A 22,479-nucleotide genomic window follows, 5' to 3' on the forward strand; every position below is an offset into this window, starting at 1 on the left:
CAAGTGACTAAAACTTTACTTCGGTACAGTTATACTCGGTCAAAATTCAAAGTTAATTTTCTCGGAAACGAAGCATGGTATCAAAAAATTTTTGTTCAACATTTTCGTCTTATTTTTTCATGTAGAAGTACCCCCCTTCCGTTTGTACCACCAATTTTGGGACATCCTATATATTACATTTGAAATAAAAAAAAACAGTTAACATAACAAAACTTTATACTGTAAAAATATAAATTATCTTTGATAAACTGCCAGTTAGTTTTATAGTGATTGTACTAATATAATATAGCTAAAGTTATGACTTATATTTTTGTAAAACTTTTAAATATACATTTTTTTTTATTTATTCAATAAGACAAATAAATTTGTACAATATACATAAGGTAAAAATTCAAAATACATGCACTAAAATCAAATGTCATTAATATAAATTGTAAAATTATGTAACAAGTACATTTTTTGCTTAAAATATGTAACAGCAAAAAGATAAGAAATATAAATAATGAATATATAATAAATAACAAATATAATAGCCTTTCCTTAATTATAAATATAATATTACTATAACTTGTTTCTTGATGCTTGTTCAGTAACTTTGTTTACAAGTTTGTTTAAAAACATGTGAGCTTCTTGATAATGAGGACTTGTTATGTCTGCAACTTGCTTCATCCAAGCAGCTAAGCGAGGTCTGCCTTCGTGTGGATTGTACCCACCTATTCCTATTATTAAAACCAAATTAGTTTATCTATACCATAGAAGTCAAATAGGAACAATTTTAGTATGTATGTACTATGTTTTTGCAATCATTAAACAGAATACAATAGATGATATTCACAATTCATGATTAAAGAAAAACATTTGTCTAATTGGTTTATTAAAGAAAAAGCTAACATAAATCTACAATGAAAATATGAATTCAACAAACTATGAACTCAACAACTTACGGACTTGTTCCACTTCACATACACCAAGAATGTCAGCAATACTAATTTCAGAACTAATTAAAAAAGGTTTATCTTTCAGCCAAACATTCTCTAGAAGATCAAGATTCTCTTTCATATTTTTCTCATATTGCTTTATTCTTTCAGGCTGTACTGGTTGACCACTTAAAAGTGGCATTAAGTACTATAATAAAAGTATAATGTTTGATTGTACATATATCAATGAATAAATTTAAAGCAATTGAACACAATAATGATGTATATTATTATATAACCAGCACCAATTAATGGGTGTAAATGGTTTTACCAATAATGAAAATGCATGTGACCGAACCTTATGACTGTATCAGAGAAGACTGGCTTATATTACTATACCCAATTACATCCCCATTCCTTTCATCTGTCAACTTATCAACCATGTAATGTACTGTGTTCTGCTAACAAAAAGGTCCCTTGATAGGTCTACATTGCTGATAGAGGTCTTCTTGTCAGCGGAACATTATACATGAGTCTTAACTACTATTAAAACAGTGTGAAGGATATATCTGTGGTTGTAAGGTAAAATAACCTTAGTCACATATTTTTGTTTTTGAAGTATTGGCATTTAAAATTTTCAACTTCAATACTGTCTTATGCATGCATATCTCTTTCAAACTTTATTTTTAAATGAAAAAATTCTTTTAATACCCCTTCTTCTTTCTGAAAACATAAATTCTCTATTGTAAATCTCAATTTCAGCCTTAACTAGAATTTCTGGAAAATGTGTCATAGGTCATATTTTCTTACAACCACTTTCTTACAACCATAGATATAGGGTGTAACAAATATAATCTTCAATATTTTAAAAGGTTAACTTTTACAAAGGTTTGAAGATTGGAAATGCTTGTAAAGAGAGCTACAAATGAAATGTAGCACAAAAGATTGTTGATAGTCAGTTGTTCAAGATGACACAGTAACCAATAAACAAGCAAACAGGGACTGTTTCGGTAGGAATCTTATTGAAGATCTTGTGTCTATGACAGTCTTAATATGTGTTATGAATCTTCAGAATCAAGCACAATCTTCTCAAGTAATTGAATGGTTTAGGTCAATGGACTCTTTCAATGCATTTATTTTAGCAATATGTATGAGCTACTGTTTGTTTCAAGATATGATATTAACTTTAAGGCACTATTATTGCAAAACAAAAACAGATCAGATATTATATCATAGGACATTTCGTGCTCCAATTTCGATCTCTTACCATTCCTTAAAATATCAAAGGCTATATTTGTTATATTCTGTATAGTACATGAGTGTTAATTACTTATAACAATGTAAAAGGTAATATAACACAAAAACCATCTTTAGCCAATTAAAAATAATTTTTTTTTATATATAGATATATGCTCATCTACCTTTTTTTGAAAATATAACGCACAGTGAACTCTAGTGTTAAGATGTTGCCATTCAAGGTATTCATCAACTTTGACCTGAAGTTTAGAATCTTTTGGATACCAATGATCAGCTACTTCAAATTCTCTACATATATATCTCAAAATTGCAACGCTATAAAAAATTTAATTTTCAATAATTATGCAACATGATAGCAATGCAACTTTTACAAATATTTGTTTGTAATTATTAGATTATTCAATTTAATTGATTGTTTTTATTCATGGAATAGTTTTAATATAAATTTTACATATAAGTTTTGAAACAGTTATACCTTTCAATTATGTTAAATCCATTATGTTCAATAGCAGGAACTTTTTGAAACGGATGAATCTTTTGATATTCTGGTGTACAATGTTCCATTTTTGCTAAATTTATCAATTTGCTTTTAAACTGTATATTACAACATTTCAAAAATATATATACAGCTCTACTTGGTTGTGACAACAAATCATAATACAATGTTAAACTCATGTTGTTTAGTAATGTGAGAAAATAAAGATAACTAAATAAGTATAAAAACTTAAAAATGTTATATGCTTAATACTCCTACTTTGTAACAAATAAATAAAAACCTGAAAATAAAGTTCGATCTGATTTATAGTAAAGTGCCGCATAAAATACATACGAAATGAATTAAACCAACAAAACAATACTAAACATGACAAAGCACAACGAATAAAATAATACTAGGTATAAAAGTTTGTTTCACCTCAATTGTTTCCTACTTGTCGACACTTGCCAATACTGAGTGATACTGAGTTTCAACTGTCAAACCAGTTTTATCTATTTAAGATCATAGAATTTACACGAGAAAAAGATGGCGGAATTTATCTATCGTATTCAATCGGCGGCAACGTTTATATATGGAACGCACCAACAAATGAGAAGTGTTAGGAAAAAGTGAACTTAGTAAAAGAGGTTGTTAAAAATTGAACGCCGCGTAGAATTGGATAACTGAAAGAAGCAGTCAAAGACAACACGAAAAAATGGCTGACTGCGAGAAGGAGGAGGCACACAATCTCGTAAGCTATTTACTTTTGCTTAAAGTTTATCTAATCGCTTAAGTGACCCCGTCATTTCACGGTGCCGCGATGATAGTATAACTTATCTATCGCATTCAGAAAGTCCATTCAGTTTCATCATCTCGCTACAACAAGTTGTTTGTAATTATGATTGTCAAAGATCATTATTTTGTTTATTGTCATCGTCCATTTTGTATCTTCATCCATAAATTTACGATTCCAATGTTCATGTTCTATGAACTTGTATTTATTATGATCTTGATTCAGTCATTATGTAGGAAATGTACAATCAGTAAAGGTCTTATCAATCATTTAATATCATATAAAATACTGAAACACAGTAGCATTTGTTTGCTTTTAAAATGTCAACACTATGTATTAAATACTTGAATAAGTAATAATTGCAGCACATTAAATTCATAAAACTGAATACCATGTTATCCATGCATTTGTAAGTATTTTTGACATTCAGATTATTTTTTAATTTTATCTATAGAAATATATAATACTGAACCATTAAAAGTGATAGTATAATCATTATGTTTTAAGTTCTGATCATAAACGTGGATAAATATTCACTTTTGATTGACAGAAACTGTTAAGTGGAAAATTTGCATATTTAAATATAGTTTCATTATTTTCTTTGAAATATGTTTATTTATCAAAATTTTCTTCCTAATATTTAATACCTTGTTTATTTCCATATTTAGCAGATGGAATTTGAATGGGTACTTCATGAAGAAGTTCATTCTTCGCTATCCCAGTTAAGGAATATTTTAATGGTATGTTAAATAAATATACTTTTATTTATCAAAAAAATGATAAATACATGTTTTTTATGTTATATATTATAGGAATGTGCACAACGATTTCCATTAGCATTATTTGGCAATGATCAACATAATAAGACAGACAGATTTGTATTTGCTGCTCCACATGATCAAGTAAAATGTGTAGCTGTTTTAACTGGTGATAGCATTACAAGTGCAGTATGTAATAATTAATTGTTTAACATGTAACTACTGTGTAGAGCTGGAAAGAAGTCATTTGGAAGAAATTTGAATTCGTTGGTTCTGTAATCTTATTTATGATTTACCTTTTCTTGAATTGAATACATCAGTGCAATCTTTTATTTTGATAACTATGCATGTATATTGTTGGAAGTTTAGAAGATATCAGTGGGTCTGATTAACTCAACGGAAAAACACATAAAGGCAGTAGACATGCATTTCTCTTATTAGCTGAATTGATCACAACCATTACTACTACTTGTAGCAAATTGAGCATACTTCTTACCTCTGTATCATCCCTCTGACATCTTCTGAGTTTTTTACAGTATACATATACAAGATTAGGGATTTGTTAGTAACATCTAAATACAGTGAAAGAGGCAGTGCCAAGCACAATCTACAATGTATTCTTCCTGCCCCTCTACCTTCCTGAGTAACTTCATTCCAACTCTGCATGACACACATTTAACTAACAAGAAGATGCTTCTAGGAGGTGAACTTTAAAGTTCAGCGCCAACAGAATATTAATATGAGAACAAGTATACAAAACGAGCATCCTTGGAAGTTGCAGCAGATACAAGATGCTGCTAATCATTTACAGCAAGCTATTGCTCATATAGATAATGTTGATCGTCATTATCCTTTTAAAACGTCTGATGAAGTCATGCATGTCCTAGGAAACATACTTGGCTGTCTTCAACGCAGTCGAACAAGTTTAATTGTTCCTCGAAAAAAGACCATTGATGATTTAATTAAAAGTCGTAATATGGTAAGCAACCATGTTTCAGATATTAATATTAAACTTCTATAAATAAATAAATACATACACTTCTTTGTTACAGAAATCTCTAAATCCAAATCTTCCAGAAAATTTAGCTATTAGTTTTTACATTCAAAGTTATAAGTTAGTTCTAGCTGTGTATCAATTAGAAAATGCACATGGCAATGTCAAGTATGAAACACAACAAGCAGAATGCAGTGTGCCATGGTTAAATGATGCTTTAGTATTGCTCACTATAGCATTACAACTCTGTCAACGATTGAAAGACAAGGTTAGTTTAAATACTATTTTTGATTCTCCTTATCTTATTTGAAATACTTTTCAGATTTGCGTTTTCTCTCAGTATAAAGATTTTACTGTGGGCTCCCATGTTCCTTCTGCAGTGAGTTGGTAATCACAATATATTCAAATGGTGAAATAATTTTCCATTCAAAGAATTAGTCTTTATAACTGTAACATAGTATATCACAATTGATGCGGTAGTAACATCTCTAAAGTTTCATTTTGGAAATGAAATTTGGGCCTTAATATATTTACATAATTATAGAATCTTTATGTACTGTACATATGTTTTATTATATCGTACACTTTGTCTATTATAATTGACAGAATATGTCTAATATTCGGATAAAATTTTACATAGTATGCAAAATTATAGCATATTCGTGTAAGTACCAAAGTTATTATTGCTCATTAACACTACATTAGTTTCAAAAGTATTTTGCCAATTATTGTATATCTACAACTGTGTTGTACTTCATTTGTTTAATACTAATTTGCAGTTTTATTTCGAGATCTTTAATCTGGTAATTAAGGATAGTCACGAATCAATATTAACTATTTAATAGAATATTTAATTAACATATATTTACATATATTATGTTTTCTGTGATCACTCATAATATTATAGCAAATGTCCTCTTAGCTGTGACTCCATCTCCCTACCAGTTCTTCGAACTGACTCAACAGAAAAAATGATGATCTAAATATTATTGTATCGTATTTCTCTTATTTTTCTTATATCGTATATATCTCTTATATCTTATATTCTCTTATCGTATATATCTCTTATATATTATATTCTGTTATATCGTATTGTATCGTATTTCTCGTATTCCTCTGTTTGTTAGTCTAGTCCCTGGCCTATTCAGCAATTTCAGGAAAGTCACCTTCTTTGATAACTGCAGGGAGTGATTAGACGAGTACAGTAAATTGCTTCTAAACCGAAAATACATAACTTAAGCACAACGTAACACAAAAATTAAATGCACGGAATACAGCGGAATACTACACTTTTTTTACATTTTTTTTTATTATCTACTTTCGCTTTAGGCGCAAATAATTCTCAACCAATTAGCAATTTTCATCATCTTGTCTAATGACTGTCTCGAGTCGCAGCTAAGTGGGTATCACTATATATCGATTTTTTCCATATTAGAATATTTACCATCGTGTTTCTAGGGTAATTATATTTACATTTGGAACGTTTTGGAATTTATTTCTAATTACTTTATAGAATTGATTAATATTTTAATCATCTTAATCTATTTATTTTATTCACCAAAGAAAATAATATTTACGTAACTATTAATCTTTATTATCGTGGTGTGACGTTCCTTTCATTACATTGTATCTAAATTTTACATACAATCTTTTCATTTGTGTTATATCAAATATATTATATCATTAAAGAAATTGTGAAGTAGACATTAGTTTAACTAATGATCAATATTACCAATATTGATGCAAGTGCTATACAAACACAGAAACTAATAGTAGCTTAAATATAATTATGTTAAATATTTAGAATTATTTTAAGATAATACTATTAGAAACGTGAAGTTTTTGACACGAAAAATAGTTAATGTTTTGCATTGTATTACCTAGATAGAAAGTATTTGCAGTTTTGCAAATAAAAAAAAAAATAGTGAAATTTTAAAGAACCAATTAACGAGCAATAATAGTTATTATCAGTTGATACAAATTTGAATAATTAGAATTTATGTTAAACCTTTTTAATGAAATTTTGTAACAAATTTATGTAAACTTTTAATCAATTTTAATAATTTTTGTTGTATACTGAAGAACGTATTTATTCATATAATTTAATGTTAAATAAAAAAAGCTTAACTATATTGCTTTGAAAAATCAACTAGGGGAAGGTTGCTAAAATTGCACATTTCACAAAATTGTATGCAAAACCTTTAAGTTGTACGATAATATCAATACTTTTATTCCTTTATTAATTTTGATCTTTATAACATGACATTTATCTTCCTCAGTTTTTTTTGTTAGACCTGTCTTTTACATTTTTATGGTAATATAAAACTTTGTAAATAGTGCCATTTTAGAAATCAGTTTCATAAACTACACAAGAGTGTAATTGTATATACTTAATATAAGTAAATTACAATATATTCTTCATTTTCTTAGCGTTTTTAGTGTCATAAGATTTTTTAGTATCTCCCTCCTTTTCTTTGTAAGAAACTTTTCTTAATTGTTTAGTCCTATTTTATTGTGTTCATATTCTGTAATATGTCTGAATCTCCATCGCCCCCTCCCCCCTCCCTTTTTTACAGTTCTAATCTAAAAAGAAATTATAAACTACCTATTATAGAAAACAATTTATATCAGTGCCATTTAAGTAACCTATTAGAGTTGTCATATAAGATACAGCATTATTTCATGAATCTTTTAACTTTTTAATTTCTGTAAGCGATTACTAATCAGAATAATGTTATGGAAGTTGCTTTTTACAAATTTATACAACAGTTTAACATAATGAAATGAAAATGATTGAATTTACCTTTGGTGTTTATTGTTGAAAAACGAGGGAAAATATAGAAATAAAGTGCAAAATTTGCTTTAATCGGGCATTAACGCAAATAAAGAACAAATGAATCTAACCAAGCAGTTATAACATCATTAATTAATTTAGTTTAATAATAATCCAATGGTGGATGGAGGCATTATTCATGATTGATTACAGTATTTGTAAAATATAATTGGTGCAACTTTGATAACCTTCCCCTCTGAGAGTTTCCATAGATTCAGTTTGATCATAAATAATACATTTAATTCTATTTCTTTCTTTAAATTGCAATATCCTTTAGTTATAGTAATTGAAATTAAAAAAATGTTATGAAAGAATCGTGTATTTGATAACATAAGTTGTTTTTTGTTTTAATAACTACAGTCTGTCAAATTTTGTTTTGATGGTCAACTTTGCACATCAAAGAAAAGTATTTCTTGAATAATCAACAATAATTCTTAATTGCTGGTACTATGAGTGCATCTATAGTTGTCAATTGTTTTATTTCTCACTCTCACAAATCTATTTAATATACAACCAACAAAACTAAATTTGTTTAAACTGTACTTATAAAATTTAAAAGTTATAATTTTTATTTATTTTTAATTATTATTACTCTATTGTGTACTTAGTTATTCTATTTTATTTATACCATTTTGCAATGTTATCTTATAATTGTTGTCTTTGATTACCTTATAAGAAGTATGTGGTACTTAAATTATTACTGTCAAAATGATTTATCAATGTGTGTAGACCTAACTTGAAACTGAGATTTCTTATTAAAAGAATTTCATGTTTTGATTAATTACAACCTATACTTGCTAGGTAAATAAATAGTATGTTCAATGCATTGCTTATGAACATATTGTATTTAAAAACATATTAATATTCTTCTGAATAATTCTAAGTATGTTATATTTGAATATGATAAAAATTTACAATAAAAGTTATTTCCTGTTCACATAATTGATAGTATTTACAGATAGTATTTACTAGATCCCAAAAATGAGTAACTAATACAATATTACTTACCTATTTACCTTATTCCAGTAATTATTCTGTTTCAAATAGAATATTTTAGATAATGATTTTAAGTCAATAACAAAACTTTATATTATCATGGAAGATACAACAAAATATTGTGAAGTCTTTTTGATCTATTGGTGGTCTGTAATTTGGTACTAATTGGTACATGTCTGTAAAAATATAGTTATAACACATAGATACAACCATTAGTTTAGCATGTAGACACTTTGTGTCAATTTAAACTTCCTTATCACTAATTAAAATATTAAAATGTGTATTTGTTATATCCTATATCATATTTTATTTAATTCTTCTTTTCCTTAAACAATCTGTAGAAGTGCTTCTATTATATTTACATTATTGTTTTGTAAAATTTAAATAGTTTATTAGTATTTAAAAAATTAAGTTAAATATGAAGAATTACATAGTATATACAGTTTAAATAATACTCAATACTTTATAGCAATTATCACTTTATATAAAATAACAAGTTTATAAAAGAAACAGAGTTAAATTTGCTTTTCATTAATTAAATTACTAAAAAGGTAAGCGCAACATATTACTTAACATTGTTAAGACAAAATTATTAAAATTGACAATAAGCTGCAAATGTATCTCTTCAGAGTATGTAGTATTATGTTAATATGTGCAAAAATAAAGACAATGTGTTATTTAGGAAGAAATTTAAAATTTATTCATCTTTGTTGTTTGCATGTATAAATGACAGATTAAAATAATTCACTTTTTTATTGATACATTATGAGTTTTTAAATCTGTTAGATGTGCAAAGTGACTTCTATATTCTGTTATTAACTTTTTTACTTATTTATGTGTTGATTTAAAATAAATAAATAAATTATAATTGTTTAATACATCAAGTCTTATCAATACCTGTTTTGTACATGCATATAATTGTATGCTATTATTCTAAGTTATTTTAGTCATTATATCCATAATGACTAAAAATTTGTTTTTGAGAGTATTACAACAAAAATTTCAAACAAATGTATAAGGTGAGAATTATTGATCAAGTACAAAAAATCAGTGATCTTATCAAATACACAAATTTTTTAGTAGTTAACTCAATTAAATATTAACCATTCACAGTATACTATTCCATATGTATTAAGATTTAGTTTAGCCAAAATCAGTAAGATAATAATATTAAAACAAATAAAATATTTTAATTTCAATTACTATTTATTTTATCCCAAGTAAAAAAGGTTATTTTATTATTATAATATACAAAAAAGAAATCAGAAAAAAGAATTTGTAATTTCCCACCTTACTCTATACATAATGTACATATATTATAAGCATATATTTTAAGCAAAATCTGAATTTTTTTTCTTCTTTAAATAGGTCTGACGTTTAATTCTTCAATTTAGAATTTCAATATATTTGTTCTATTCTCCATACTTAATTTTCTATTCTACACATGCGAATGCATCCTCGGAGTTATACGAATAAAAATCATTATCAAATGATTCATAAGTATAATGTGCCCTTTGTCGTGTTAGTCATTGAATTGGGTAAAATGTAACGATAAAAATGTAGAGGATGCGTGTGCCATGTGAACGATTTCAGCGCGTGTATCATGTTCATATGGGCAACTCATAGGCTGATTTGATTTCAACTACACATTTACAAATGCATTTTAACGTGAACGCACAGAATTGGTTTTCCATTTCTTTTCCTCGCATACAATTGGTCGAATTTGTGATGAGTTTGTAGGTGTGTATCTAGAATCAGCTAGAATCAAATGCGCTTACGTTACACGAAATTGCTTAGACTACTTAGAACGTAATAATCTTGGATGACGCGACTGCGCAACAATTCGCGCCAATGGTAATGACAGCAGACGGCTGTATCCTTTGTAAGCATCCGTATCGTTGATAAAATTCAAACTGTCACGATTATTGGACAGACTCTAGTGGTGCTTATCATCACTGCCATACAAAACAGGAATGTAATTTCGATGTTTGAAACGACAAGTCAACAAATGAATTACTGTGAAAGTGTCTAACTTCTACAAAATAGCGCACAAACAACATGGAAGTACTGGATCCTAGCGTTTCGACAGATGATCAACCTCTGTGTATCAACGATTCTCTAAATACAGGTCTGTCTGTATTTTATATTTTGTTTTTCATTCCTTTGACTTTTATGTTATTAATTCTGCATGTATATTCAATGTCTCTTCATCCGTCAATGATATCATCAATTCTCGAGCATATGTAAAAATGTATTGTTTGGAAACAAAAGAGTGATGGTAACCACACGAATTTATCATGGTTGTCACTTTCAGTTGTCAAAACTTTCTGACATATCGTTTTCGTTGACGAAAGATCTTTCGAAACCTTTAATTTTTATGATTTTCTCATTTTTAAAAGTGTATGTTATAATCATATTTAAAGTATGTCAAGTGATGTATCATAGTAGAAAGTTATTTTTCTGAAAAGGAATAAATCATTATGATAGCATAAAGTAGAAAATGAAAAAAAGTCACAAACTGTACAACATATTATCAGATGATGTACCAGGTTAATATAACAATTTTGCAGTGATAAAAGCAAATATATTTGTTTAGATTGTTGTATGATACACAATTATGTAAAATCAACATGTTTTGCAAATATAGATGTAATTTTTTTTCAGTTACTTTACCAGATGTACCACCTGACACAAAATCATGTATAAAGGCAAGATACACGTTAGGTTTTTTAGGATTTTTAGGATTTGCACTTGTATATGCCATGAGGGTAAATTTATCTGTGGCTATTGTTTCAATGGTCAATCAAACAGCTGTACCAAATAGCAGTGATAATGCTACCGATGTTTGTCATGACAGAAAACCTATTAATGGAACATTTATACCAGTGAGTCCTTCAAAATTTGTATAGTGTAATATTCCAATTAGTATTGATTAATAACTTGCATTAATGTTTTCTTTATCTTAGACATTCAACTGCAATTTAAATTTGTGATACAATATGTTGTGATATGTGGTATTAATATAGATCAAATGTCAACATTAGTTGCGTCTTATCTGTTATTCATGCGTGTTTATCACTTTTTGTATGATCTAAGCATGTAAATATAATATACATTATATATTTATTATTTAGATGTTACTTTATTACATGCTTATATTTTTTCAGCTTTTATTAGGATTAAAATTATTTTCCATAACAAATTTTTTTAATACTATTTTTTTTAAATTTATAGTATACAGACCTAATTTATGAGTATGCAAACCTAAACTTGTGATAAAAACCAAAAAGGAATGACTTATCATATAAAAGTAAGCCAACAATGTAGGATGACAATTTTTAATACAAGGCTCTATTTTTTAAAAACTCAACTGTAACTCTTGTTGCATTCGTCCTCTGCTCTTTGTACTCTGTTCATATTTGATATATAATAATAATGTCCTGATTTTGCATGAACTGAGTTAACATACTAAATACCAAGAAGGAAAAGGTTTCCCCATTTGTCTCAAAGAAATTTCTACTTGGTAATTTAAAGAAATATGAATTGTTGATAATGTATTTTAAGACATATCTTATGTACTCATATCACACTACTCATCAAAAATATGAAATCACAGCTTAGTAAAAATATCAACATTACCTACTGGTATACTAATATGTAGTAAAACAAATTTTTGTATGATTAGTCCATATTGATCAATATTATAAAGTACAGTAAGATGTCAGGTAGTCTCATATTTTTAGCTGATAATTATGCTTAAAATCTGCTAGATTTTGATTATTTTTAACATAAATTAACACCTAAATGCGACCCTGTAAATAAGAATTGTATAGTACTAAATTTGAAAAAATTCAAAGCCCGAAATAAACATGGTTTACAAATAGGAACGTTCACTTTTGTTGTTAGTATCACATCACAAAATTGTCATTCTATACTTTTTAGTTATGACAAACTACTCCTTTTTGGCTTATACCACGATTTCCATATAATCTTTGTATAATTTAAAACTACCAGATTCTCAAAAATAACTTCTGTTATGTTTGATCAGTGTCTTAAGAAAGTATTTACTTTAGAACTTGCACATACTCTTAGCAAAATTTATTTTAAAAAACAATGTTTAGCTAATAAAATAAATAAATTGTTTAATTTTAATACAATTCATTTACCAATACTAACAGTGGTCTTGAATTTTTAAAGAGTGCAGGAGAGTTTGATTGGGATGAGAAGACCCAGGGTATCATATTAGGTGCTTTTTTCATTGGCTATGTAACTACCAATGTCCCAGGTGGTAGAATGGCAGAGAAATTTGGTGGAAAATTAATATATGGATTAGGAGTATTTCTGACAGCTGTATTGACTGTAATTAGCCCTTTTGCAGCATATGCAGGGTTGGTACCATTTTTAGCTGTACGAGTAGCAGAAGGATTCACAGAGGTAAATTCTCCTCATGAAATAAAGGAGAACCACATGTGGAATGAATGAAATCAATTGATCTTCTACTGTTTTCCAAATAGGGTGTTACATTTCCTGCAATGCACAGTATGTTAGCACACTGGGTACCTCCATTGGAGAGAAGTCAATTTGCGGCAATAGTATATGCAGGTAACTTATTTGTAATGCTTTTTTGATTATAACAATGAATCTAATTGTAAACTACATTACTTTCCATGTAGGTGCAAATATTGGAACTGTTATATCCTTACCAGTGAGTGGATGGTTATGCTCATTAGAGCTTTGGGGAGGATGGCCCCTTGCATTTTATTTGTTTGGAGGGCTCGGTATTATCTGGTATGCGTTTTGGCTAATTTTTATATTCGATACACCGGCACAACATGCAAAGATCGATCCCTTGGAAAGAGCATACATTGAAGCTACAGTAGAAAAAAAAGACGAGGTTCATATGTAGTTTCACAAAATTAATAATATCTTGTTTTTTCTTCAAATTAAATGAAATTTATCTTAAAAACAGGATAACGATGCAGGAGTTCCTTGGTTATCAATATTTACATCATTACCTATGTGGGCTATAACAATAACACAATGTGGACAGTCATGGGCATTTTACACCCTTTTGACAGAATTACCGACATACATGGATAAGATTTTGCATTTCGATGTGCAACAGAATGCATTTCTTTCAGCACTGCCTTATTTAAGTTCTTGGTTAGTCGGACTCTGTATCTCAAGTTTCGCAGACGCTCTCCTTGCCCGTCAGTTATTATCTCCCTTAGCATCATTCAAGTTATGGAACACAGTGGCTTCATTAGGACCCAGCCTCAGTTTTGTTGGTGCTATTTGGGCTGAATGTGATCGTATGACTGTAATGATGATGCTCGCTGGCTTAGGATCCCTACAGGGCGCAGTTTATGCTGGAAATCAAATGAATCATATTGCTTTGGCTCCGCGATATGCAGGAACTCTTTATGGACTTACAAATGCTGCTGCGAATGCTTGTGGATTCTTAGCACCATATGTTATTGGGAGGCTAGTTCAAGGACATGTTAGTATAATTCAATATATAGTTATCATTACAGTATTATTATTCTGTTAAATTTACTATAAATAAATGATTATAGGAAACGCTGGCTCGTTGGCATACAGTGTTTTGGCTAGCAGCAGGAATAAATATGGCCACTAATTGTTTTTATTTAATTTTTGCATCTGCTACAGAGCAACCATGGAGTAAAGGTAGTAGTTGATGACAAAACTTTATTGGATGCAAAATATTTAACACAGAGAGCAATTTATCCTTAAATCGCGTAGCACTCAGTTCATTTTAGTTAATTATTCAAATTTTAACCTATTTTATCAGGCACAAATTTTTTTCGATTTAAACAATTTAATGCAATGAGAGGTTTGTGATAAAACATCTCAGTGCAGTAAAATTGATTATAGATATACAATTTTTATACATCAGTATTTGCTATAGTGTTAGTAAAAAGTTGAAGTATTAAACTTCTGGTGAATGACATTCCAATGAAACTATCTACATGACAATATAACTTTTGATAATTTTGTTTCATTTTGGTGCTTCATTGAAACTTTTTAATAACAAAATTAAAACAAAAGTAATGCTATTATTTAAAGAATATAAATAATTTATTTTAATCTTACTATAGAGAAATGCAAATTATTGCATGTATTTTTTATATTATGTGAGAAATATATCAGAGTCTATATTCTTATTTATATGTAAGAACTTTACATGTATATAAAACAGTTTAAAAAATGATTTGCATGAAGCAAGGAAGTACGATTTCTATATGAATGATCATACTTTTATTTTATGAATATGAAGAATGATGGAGCTGTTTCTGTTGAGTGTGAAGTACTTCTCTTACGAAGTATGAATTTCATCTTTACACTTACTATAACAGTATCCAATATCACAGCACATATAGTGAAAACAAAAAAAAAGGAAGACAACAATACAAATTTCTTGACAGAAAATACAAAGATATTAACAAAAATAATCTACATTTGACCGATTACTATGTTAATATAGTACATTTTTATAAAAGCATTTCTTAGGCAACGATAAAATCATTTGCCTCTTACGATTTAGCAATTTCAAGAGCAAAATGGAATCAAGTAATAGATATAATTTACATTCTTACATATTAATGTAAAAAAACTGTGATTATTGCATATAATTAAAAAATTGTATTACCATTTATTGCTGTTAACATTTAAGGTACAAACATTTCGACTTGAAAGTAGTTGTACTTTTTTTGTTCCTGAAAATGAACTGTATTCATTAATTATTCGTCAGGTCTTTTAAGTAGAATCAACTTAATAAAAATATTGAACATTTCAGTGTATGTAAATTGAATCGTATTATTGTTACATGATCCAAAGAATTATATTTTCATTGCAAATTACTTATAAGAGCAGTTTACTGTAAAAGGTTATAAAACAGTATTTGATTTAAAGAGAAAATATGCATGTACATAAATTACTATATACACAAGAAGATAGAAGGAGCAAGAATAATTATAGCGATTTATGCAAACCTTCAGTTTCATGATTTTTAATTCCTTTTTTAAAGTTCTTGAACTCCTTTGATATGTACCAAAACGTAAAAATGTAAATTGCACATAAAGACGAAATAAAATTATGTAAATCTAACTAAAAGTATTTTATATACCTATGACAATTGTTTATATAAATATAAAACTAATATACTCAAATAATATAGAGGACAAAAAATTATATTTACAAAATAAACCATGCAATCAATGTTGCTGGTTTTTAATACATACAAGTATATATATATATATGTATACGTATATAACGTAATTTATTTTTAAATGAGTTGAGTTAAAAATGTAAGAAAAATAAAATACAAGAGATGACACGGATAAGCTTTTTTGTAATTCTAACAAATTGCTTAAATAATTTTGAAAACCGTCTTCAGACGAAAATCGTAATGTTAGCTCGTATTTAAATCTTCCTTTTTCTTAGCAGTAAGTTCAAAGATCATATCTCGCATACGACTAAGATCAACTAATTCCGCTCTCAGTTTTTTAAGGGATTCCTCTTTTTCTGCAATATTTTGTTCGTACGTATGTACCAACTGTGATAATTGTTGAGTTTCTTGTTTAAGTGCAGAAATATCTTTTTGATTTGATTGAATTTCCGAATCTTTCAATTCTATCACCTGTTTAAATATTGGATATTAGCATAATATACGTTATCATAAATTTTTAATTTACTTATATATTGCAATAATTTCTAAACTATTACCTAGTACTTTAATATCTTCTTGTAGAACAGAAAAAAATGCACCGATTAGTTTATTTAAAAGTATAGAGTAAAATATAAAAGATTGGTGCAGTTGAATTGTTTACATGGACCAATGCAGTAAAATATATAAAATGAATATGAAAACAATCATACTTGAGTGTAACTATTTAACTTTGCCCTATAACATTTTTTTCTATCTACAAGCGTTTTAAAGATATAACTTATCTCCGTTGCGTGGAACACTCTGTATAATATATATATACCTGATCTCTTTTATTGAGTTGCTCTTGCATTTTATGGAGAAGTTTGCTTAATTCATGATTCTTGTTGGCCATTTCCGTAGTTTTCGCATCTGCATTTGCGCATTCAGTTTCTAATTCTTTTATCTTCTTCGTTAGTGCCTCAATCCTATTAACACTGCTTTCCAATTCATGCTTATATTGTGTAAGCAATATATTTAAATGATCAATACTGGCAGATTTTTCTGTTACTATCTTCTTTAACCCTTCAATTTCCTATAAGTACGCACAGTATAAATTATGTAAATTTGTTCCATTTATACAGGATGTTCACTAATTAATATCAGAAATGTTAAGAAGTGACTCTGTATATTAAAATGAAATGAAAATTAGAATCGACAAAATTGTATTTGAAGCTCTATTTTCGAATTTTTAGTTGTTAAAAATCTATTGCGTTTAACGTAAGATGCTTATTCTAAAACCGGTTCACGTTAGAAAAATAAGACGCGACAGTCACAAGATCGTAACCACCTAGAAAGGTTTACTTATTTCATGGTACCATATGTAATTAGATTAACTGCGAAATGAATGAACCTTTCTGCGTGGATATTATTCTATCGTCGCTGCAGAAGGCATTTGAAGGCATTTCTGAAGGCATTTTTAACAGAGGGGGCTATCATTAATTGTTACTAAATGATCATCCTGTACAGAATATCTGATTTTCATCTTTCTACGCGAATATCTCGATAACTAATCAGTAAATGTTGAAAAAATGATTAAGATAATTAATTTGTATTCAAAGAAGAAGCGTGTTTAGTTAACGTCTTTCTTATTTGAATGAAAATACTTTTGTGATTCCAAAATCAAGAACTACTACATTAAAAAATATTCACGTGAAAAGATCAAAATGATTATTCACTTAAAAATTATTAACCTGTTTCTTAACAGCAACTGCTTTTTTACTTTGCTCTTCTGTTTCAGCAAGTTTTACTGCTAACGTAGATTTCACTCCTTCTAAACATTGTTGTGTGTCAAATAACATTTGGTGCAAACGACTTGATTCAGCCAACACTTGTGCAAGTCTGTGTTGTAAACTGGTCCCATGATTACTTGCTGCTTCCAAACTTGATTGCATAGCCCGTTCTGAATGTCTCATAGCTGCTAACTTTTATATTGCAAACAGTAAACATGCAATACATATTTTATTTCAAACAAATGTTCAATATGAAAAAGATCTATACCTTGTACTCATACAGTTCCATTACAGCTGATGTGGTGATATCGCCAATTTGATTTGATTCATAAGCTCTTTTCAATTTTGCTAAAAAAGCATCGAGTCGTTCTTCTTGTGCAAAAGAAAAGAGTGGAGCCATTTCGCTATTTGAATTCATGGGCATTTTATTTCCAACACTTGCTACTGTACCAGGGATACTCTGTACTAATATCAGGGGTTCCAGCTGTTTCATACAAAGCGCCACCGCAGCAACACTTATCACACAAAAATACGGAATACAATTTGCGTGTGACGATAGTGAATTTGTCTAGGGTTATTAATAAGAAGTAAAATAATTTGTTGCAAAATCATTAGATCTTAGAAGAAGAGATCACAAAGATTACATCTAATGATTACTCTTTGTGTCTTTAGTGAATCTAGACTCAAAATGGACTGACTCTGTTGTGACCTCTCCTTGTAAATAGTGAGAATACAGAAATAGTTTGTAAACGTATACTAAAAATTTATATTTTAAAGAATATCTAGAATGTGCCAAGATGTAACCTACCATTCTTGAGGAAATCCTACAGTAGATGTCAACTGTAAAACTTTCTGTTTAACATCCCCATCACCTATAAACAGTGCATGAGCCATTGTCATTTGTATCTGCTTTTTTCTAAGCAACTCTGAATATAATGTCAACCAATGTGAGTTATGAGCTGCTAGATCAGCTGTCAAAGCTAATGCATGAATACACAAATTTGTATTAGGATTCTGAAAAATTGTAAAATGGTATGATGTTCTTTAGAAAAGTTATGCTTCTCATATATTACAAAAAAAATTAATACTTGAATAAAATTTCCTGGCCAATCTTCAACTGTACGTGTTTCAGAATGAAACATTGGACTTAATAATGTACGTATTGTTTGTTCATTCAAGGACTGCATCACTTTTGCTCTAAGAGTAGGAATTTTAACCATTTCCTGAAACAGTTGCATTAATTCTGCTAATCTCATTTCTGTTTCCGTATCTAATTCCTGTTTTCCTTGAATTTCATTGTTTTCTGAATTTATAATAAGCATTAAAACAGATGCATCAAGTTCTGCTAGTACTTCAGAAGATGTTTTAGTACGCCGTGCATCAATTACTGTTACTCTGATTAAAGCCAGTGCTTTGGAACATACCTAAAAAGAAAAAATTATTTTAATTAATTGTGGAATAATATTTGTTTGTATAGACAAAATGTAATGTCTTAAAACTAATATACTTGTTCTACAGGAACCCATGTCATGGCTGTTTTTACACATGTAGGATATAAAGGTACCAGAGAAGATAATCTTAATTTTACTAGTGATGATAAAAACTCCATTATAAGAGCAACACATTCTGGATCTGCATTGTTCTCCAATGTAGCTAATACATTTTCCACATCTCTATCATAACTGGTTAAGAAAGAAAAAAAAAGAAGTAAACAACATGCAATGTAAAATGAAATTAAATTATTAGATGATTAAACAGATTCATGCAGTTTTTTAGATAATATTAAAATACAAATATTATTTACAACAAGTTTACTAATTCAAATATATACTCTTATATTCAATTATTACTATTCAATGAGATGAATTATTCTATTTTGCTATCATGATTAATGTTATTTAATTATTTGGTAACATATCAATTATTAAGTAACTTACTATGTGTATGTGAGTAGTACAGAATGAGAATGTTCATTTTGTCCAACATCATTAAAAAAGTCTATGATGTGTCTTAGTAGCAAAACATCTTTTTGTTTCATTGCAGTAATAAGACTGCTAAATGTCACAGCAGCAAAATCCAAAATATGTTTTTCAGCAATATTTGTATTTGTATGTTCTAATATAATCAAAAGTTTACAACACTGTACACTGGTATTAGCAGTACAATGCTGCAGTTTTAATAATGTTCGTACAAATATTTTTGTGTCAATTGTTCTCATTAAAGTATATACTGCTGGAAGATTTTTATAACAAAGATTTACTAGTACACCTAATGAAAGTGCAATAATTTCTTCTTCTTTGGACTGAGTTACCCATTGTGTTAATATTGATATTAAATAAGGCAAATGAGCTTCTTGCCAAGAAATTTTTATTCCATATGTCAATTCTTGAAGCAATTTTAATACTCTTATTCTTTTTTCACTTGTTAAATTAGCCTGAAACATTCGATGAAGCTTACTTGTAATTCTAAATTAAGATTTTATTTTTTCTAAGTTATAGTAAATAGATATGAAAATATAAATAAATTTTTATTGCTCATAAAAATATACCTCTAATAATCTTGCCAGTATAGGGGCAAATTTATAAGTATGAATAAGAGCTTGTCTAGCAGCAGCATTGCGACATGCATTTTGCAAAACATCAACAGCATTCCAAATTAAAGTAGTCCTAGATGCCAGACTATTCATGAGTTCATATAGACTAACATAGAATTCTGCTGCTATATTTGTTCCAGGGTCAAATATGCTCAAATCTAATGACACACTTATTACCTACAGAAAACATAAGCTTTTATTATAAAAACATTCCTTATTTTTCTTTATTTTTTATAATTTAAGTAATCACAGTAACATTTTATACATATATTTCAAAGGTGATACAACTTACGCAAGTACAGTTTTCACTTACAGAAGAAAATTATTTACTAAATAATAACATTAACAAAAAGAGTAGTTTTATCTAATAAAAGTTGTTTTACTTAAAAGAATTTGATTTATAATAGACAATTTTCTTGTCATTATTAAAATAATTTGTAATTTATGTTTGAAGAGTTCTTTAAATAAACTCTATAATTTCAATATTTAATTAGCTACATTTTCACAATGAATAGAGGTGTATTTACCAAACTGATTCATAGTTGTAACTCGAAAATCGTGTTTTTTGAGGTGCATCACTTTTAAAATACATCTGCGATTTGTTAATTGATATACTTTTTAACAATATTTGATAATACATTCATTGATAATTTGCTATATTTATATTATTACAACATTATCACAAGTGGAAAATATTTAATCGATTGAAACTTACACCAAGGCTTCGTTGCAAAACTGAGGTTGTAGTTTCATTTGGATGTTTAGTATATTCTAAAACTGCAGAGATGAATGTTCTCATGTGCTGATATCTTTCCATTATGTATATTTGACGTTTTACAAATGATCCTAAAATTTTGATCGTTAACAAACAGCGATAACATTAAAATTGATAGAGCAAACTTCTTTTTCGTTAATTGCAATCGTTGATGACAGAGACGTAAACGTAATAGTTTTCAAGTTAAAACGTTTGTAAAAGATAGAAACATGTATATGTGGAGTATATAAGGACATTAATTATTTCATTAATACATCTCCAATGATAGCATCCATGAGTTCTTTTTTCTTTTAACGCGTATAGATTATATTTCCGAGATCAAAAATTAGAAATGCTTTTTCGCGGAAAAACGGTATTCGGTAGCCATTTCTAAGCTTTATTTTCAAAATTAACCAATCCCAGAAATGATAATCAATTCAGCCAACAACCGCAGACAAAATCTTCGTGCTTAACAATTACAGATCAGGTGTGATTATAATTTGACCAATCAGTGACTTGGAAGAAACACGTGGAGCCAATCGTGATTTATATTACTAGCAATATATTTATTTTCTTCGAATGCAATAGTAAATACATCTAGAAAATATATCTAGGATTAAATTTTTTACATTCTTTTCCTGTATCTAATTAATTGGGTATTCTTTTATACTATGTAAACGAAAAAAATGATTAATAACAAAATAAAAAATGTTAAAATATTAACTACTACTGCTGATAATACACTAATTCAACCAGTAAAATTGGGCGAACAGAAGCTGTGATTGGTTGTATATAGATTGTACACAAAGTTCAAAGAACTAGATCTAGGGGATACAGGGAATTTCGAATAAGCGTATACTGACATATAGTTTTGGAAACCTCGTTCAGGTGTGAGAGTACAGTAATAAAAGAGTAATTGAATTATTTGAAATTTTTATTATTATAAAATTAAGAAACTAATGTTTACACTTCCGACATTTCTATTCAGAAGAATAAACTGTAAGAATGATTATATCGCTCTAATAATGTATTTCTAACTGCCTGTGTTAGTATAACCTTCAAATAATTTAATTACTATTTTATTACTGTAATATTAAGAAACTAATGTTTACACTTTCTATATTTCTATCTGAAACAATAAACTATAGGAA

General features: G+C 28.3%; 4 protein-coding genes across 6 annotated transcripts; 2 read left to right on the forward strand and 2 right to left on the reverse strand.

Moving 5' to 3' along the window:
- Positions 1 to 329: 329 nt before the first annotated feature.
- LOC143185559 (glutathione S-transferase theta-1) lies at positions 330 to 3,203 on the reverse strand. Of its 2 annotated transcripts, none has more exons than XM_076388672.1 (5): positions 3,088 to 3,203; positions 2,650 to 2,950; positions 2,339 to 2,489; positions 945 to 1,125; positions 330 to 719 (listed from the first exon to the last, which is right to left on the reverse strand). In XM_076388672.1, exons 2-5 carry the CDS (start codon positions 2,847 to 2,849, stop codon positions 562 to 564), a joined length of 690 nt encoding a protein of 229 aa, XP_076244787.1. In that variant the 5' UTR covers positions 2,850 to 2,950; positions 3,088 to 3,203; the 3' UTR covers positions 330 to 561. The 2 variants fall into 2 exon arrangements, with proteins under 2 accessions (XP_076244787.1, XP_076244788.1); XM_076388673.1 differs by having other exon boundaries at positions 2,650 to 2,743; positions 3,088 to 3,170.
- Positions 3,204 to 3,265: 62 nt separating this feature from the next.
- Positions 3,266 to 7,020, forward strand: Rogdi (rogdi atypical leucine zipper). 2 transcript variants are annotated; one of them, XM_076388669.1, is made up of 6 exons: positions 3,266 to 3,400; positions 4,111 to 4,182; positions 4,255 to 4,389; positions 4,901 to 5,179; positions 5,253 to 5,462; positions 5,517 to 7,019. In XM_076388669.1, the coding sequence occupies exons 1-6, from the start codon at positions 3,365 to 3,367 to the stop codon at positions 5,583 to 5,585; spliced, it is 801 nt and encodes a 266-aa protein (XP_076244784.1). In that variant the 5' UTR covers positions 3,266 to 3,364; the 3' UTR covers positions 5,586 to 7,019. The 2 variants fall into 2 exon arrangements, with proteins under 2 accessions (XP_076244784.1, XP_076244786.1); XM_076388671.1 differs by lacking the exon at positions 3,266 to 3,400 and adding an exon at positions 3,777 to 3,851 and having other exon boundaries at positions 5,517 to 7,020.
- Positions 7,021 to 10,567: 3,547 nt separating this feature from the next.
- Positions 10,568 to 16,151, forward strand: Mfs10 (major facilitator superfamily transporter 10). The gene is made up of 7 exons (XM_076389191.1): positions 10,568 to 11,151; positions 11,688 to 11,908; positions 13,221 to 13,457; positions 13,538 to 13,625; positions 13,697 to 13,917; positions 13,993 to 14,523; positions 14,600 to 16,151. Exons 1-7 carry the CDS (start codon positions 11,082 to 11,084, stop codon positions 14,720 to 14,722), a joined length of 1,491 nt encoding a protein of 496 aa, XP_076245306.1. The 5' UTR covers positions 10,568 to 11,081; the 3' UTR covers positions 14,723 to 16,151.
- Positions 16,152 to 16,232: 81 nt separating this feature from the next.
- On the reverse strand, positions 16,233 to 21,394 carry LOC143186346 (uncharacterized). The gene is made up of 10 exons (XM_076389971.1): positions 21,290 to 21,394; positions 20,530 to 20,751; positions 19,919 to 20,415; positions 19,489 to 19,663; positions 19,070 to 19,405; positions 18,790 to 18,995; positions 18,250 to 18,496; positions 17,943 to 18,173; positions 17,033 to 17,284; positions 16,233 to 16,683 (listed from the first exon to the last, which is right to left on the reverse strand). The coding sequence occupies exons 1-10, from the start codon at positions 21,389 to 21,391 to the stop codon at positions 16,456 to 16,458; spliced, it is 2,496 nt and encodes an 831-aa protein (XP_076246086.1). The 5' UTR covers positions 21,392 to 21,394; the 3' UTR covers positions 16,233 to 16,455.
- Between the last annotated feature and the right edge of the window lie 1,085 nt (positions 21,395 to 22,479).

The sequence above is a fragment of the Calliopsis andreniformis genome, chromosome 12 (assembly GCF_051401765.1).
Source record: "Calliopsis andreniformis isolate RMS-2024a chromosome 12, iyCalAndr_principal, whole genome shotgun sequence".
Taxonomy (NCBI): domain Eukaryota; kingdom Metazoa; phylum Arthropoda; class Insecta; order Hymenoptera; family Andrenidae; genus Calliopsis; species Calliopsis andreniformis.

Excerpts from the sequence above, each read along its gene's own strand:
- Mfs10 (XM_076389191.1), top strand. The coding sequence starts at position 11,082 with ATGGAAGTACTGGATCCTAGCGTTTCGACAGATGATCAACCTCTGTGT. Across the intron at positions 11,909-13,220 it reads TTAATGGAACATTTATACCA|AGTGCAGGAGAGTTTGATTG; the intron begins GTGAGTCCTTCA and ends GAATTTTTAAAG. Across the intron at positions 13,458-13,537 it reads TAGCAGAAGGATTCACAGAG|GGTGTTACATTTCCTGCAAT; the intron begins GTAAATTCTCCT and ends TTTTCCAAATAG.
- Rogdi (XM_076388669.1), top strand. The coding sequence starts at position 3,365 with ATGGCTGACTGCGAGAAGGAGGAGGCACACAATCTC. Across the intron at positions 4,183-4,254 it reads AGTTAAGGAATATTTTAATG|GAATGTGCACAACGATTTCC; the intron begins GTATGTTAAATA and ends TATATATTATAG. Across the intron at positions 5,463-5,516 it reads GTCAACGATTGAAAGACAAG|ATTTGCGTTTTCTCTCAGTA; the intron begins GTTAGTTTAAAT and ends AATACTTTTCAG.
- LOC143185559 (XM_076388672.1), bottom strand. The coding sequence starts at position 2,849 with ATGAGTTTAACATTGTATTATGATTTGTTGTCACAACCAAGTAGAGCT. Across the intron at positions 1,126-2,338 it reads CGTTATATTTTCAAAAAAAG|TACTTAATGCCACTTTTAAG; the intron begins GTAGATGAGCAT and ends CTTTTATTATAG. Across the intron at positions 720-944 it reads ATGTGAAGTGGAACAAGTCC|GAATAGGTGGGTACAATCCA; the intron begins GTAAGTTGTTGA and ends TTTTAATAATAG.
- LOC143186346 (XM_076389971.1), bottom strand. The coding sequence starts at position 21,391 with ATGGAAAGATATCAGCACATGAGAACATTCATCTCTGCAGTTTTAGAA. Across the intron at positions 19,406-19,488 it reads CATGGGTTCCTGTAGAACAA|GTATGTTCCAAAGCACTGGC; the intron begins GTATATTAGTTT and ends TTTTCTTTTTAG. Across the intron at positions 18,174-18,249 it reads TGGAACTGTATGAGTACAAG|TTAGCAGCTATGAGACATTC; the intron begins GTATAGATCTTT and ends GCAATATAAAAG.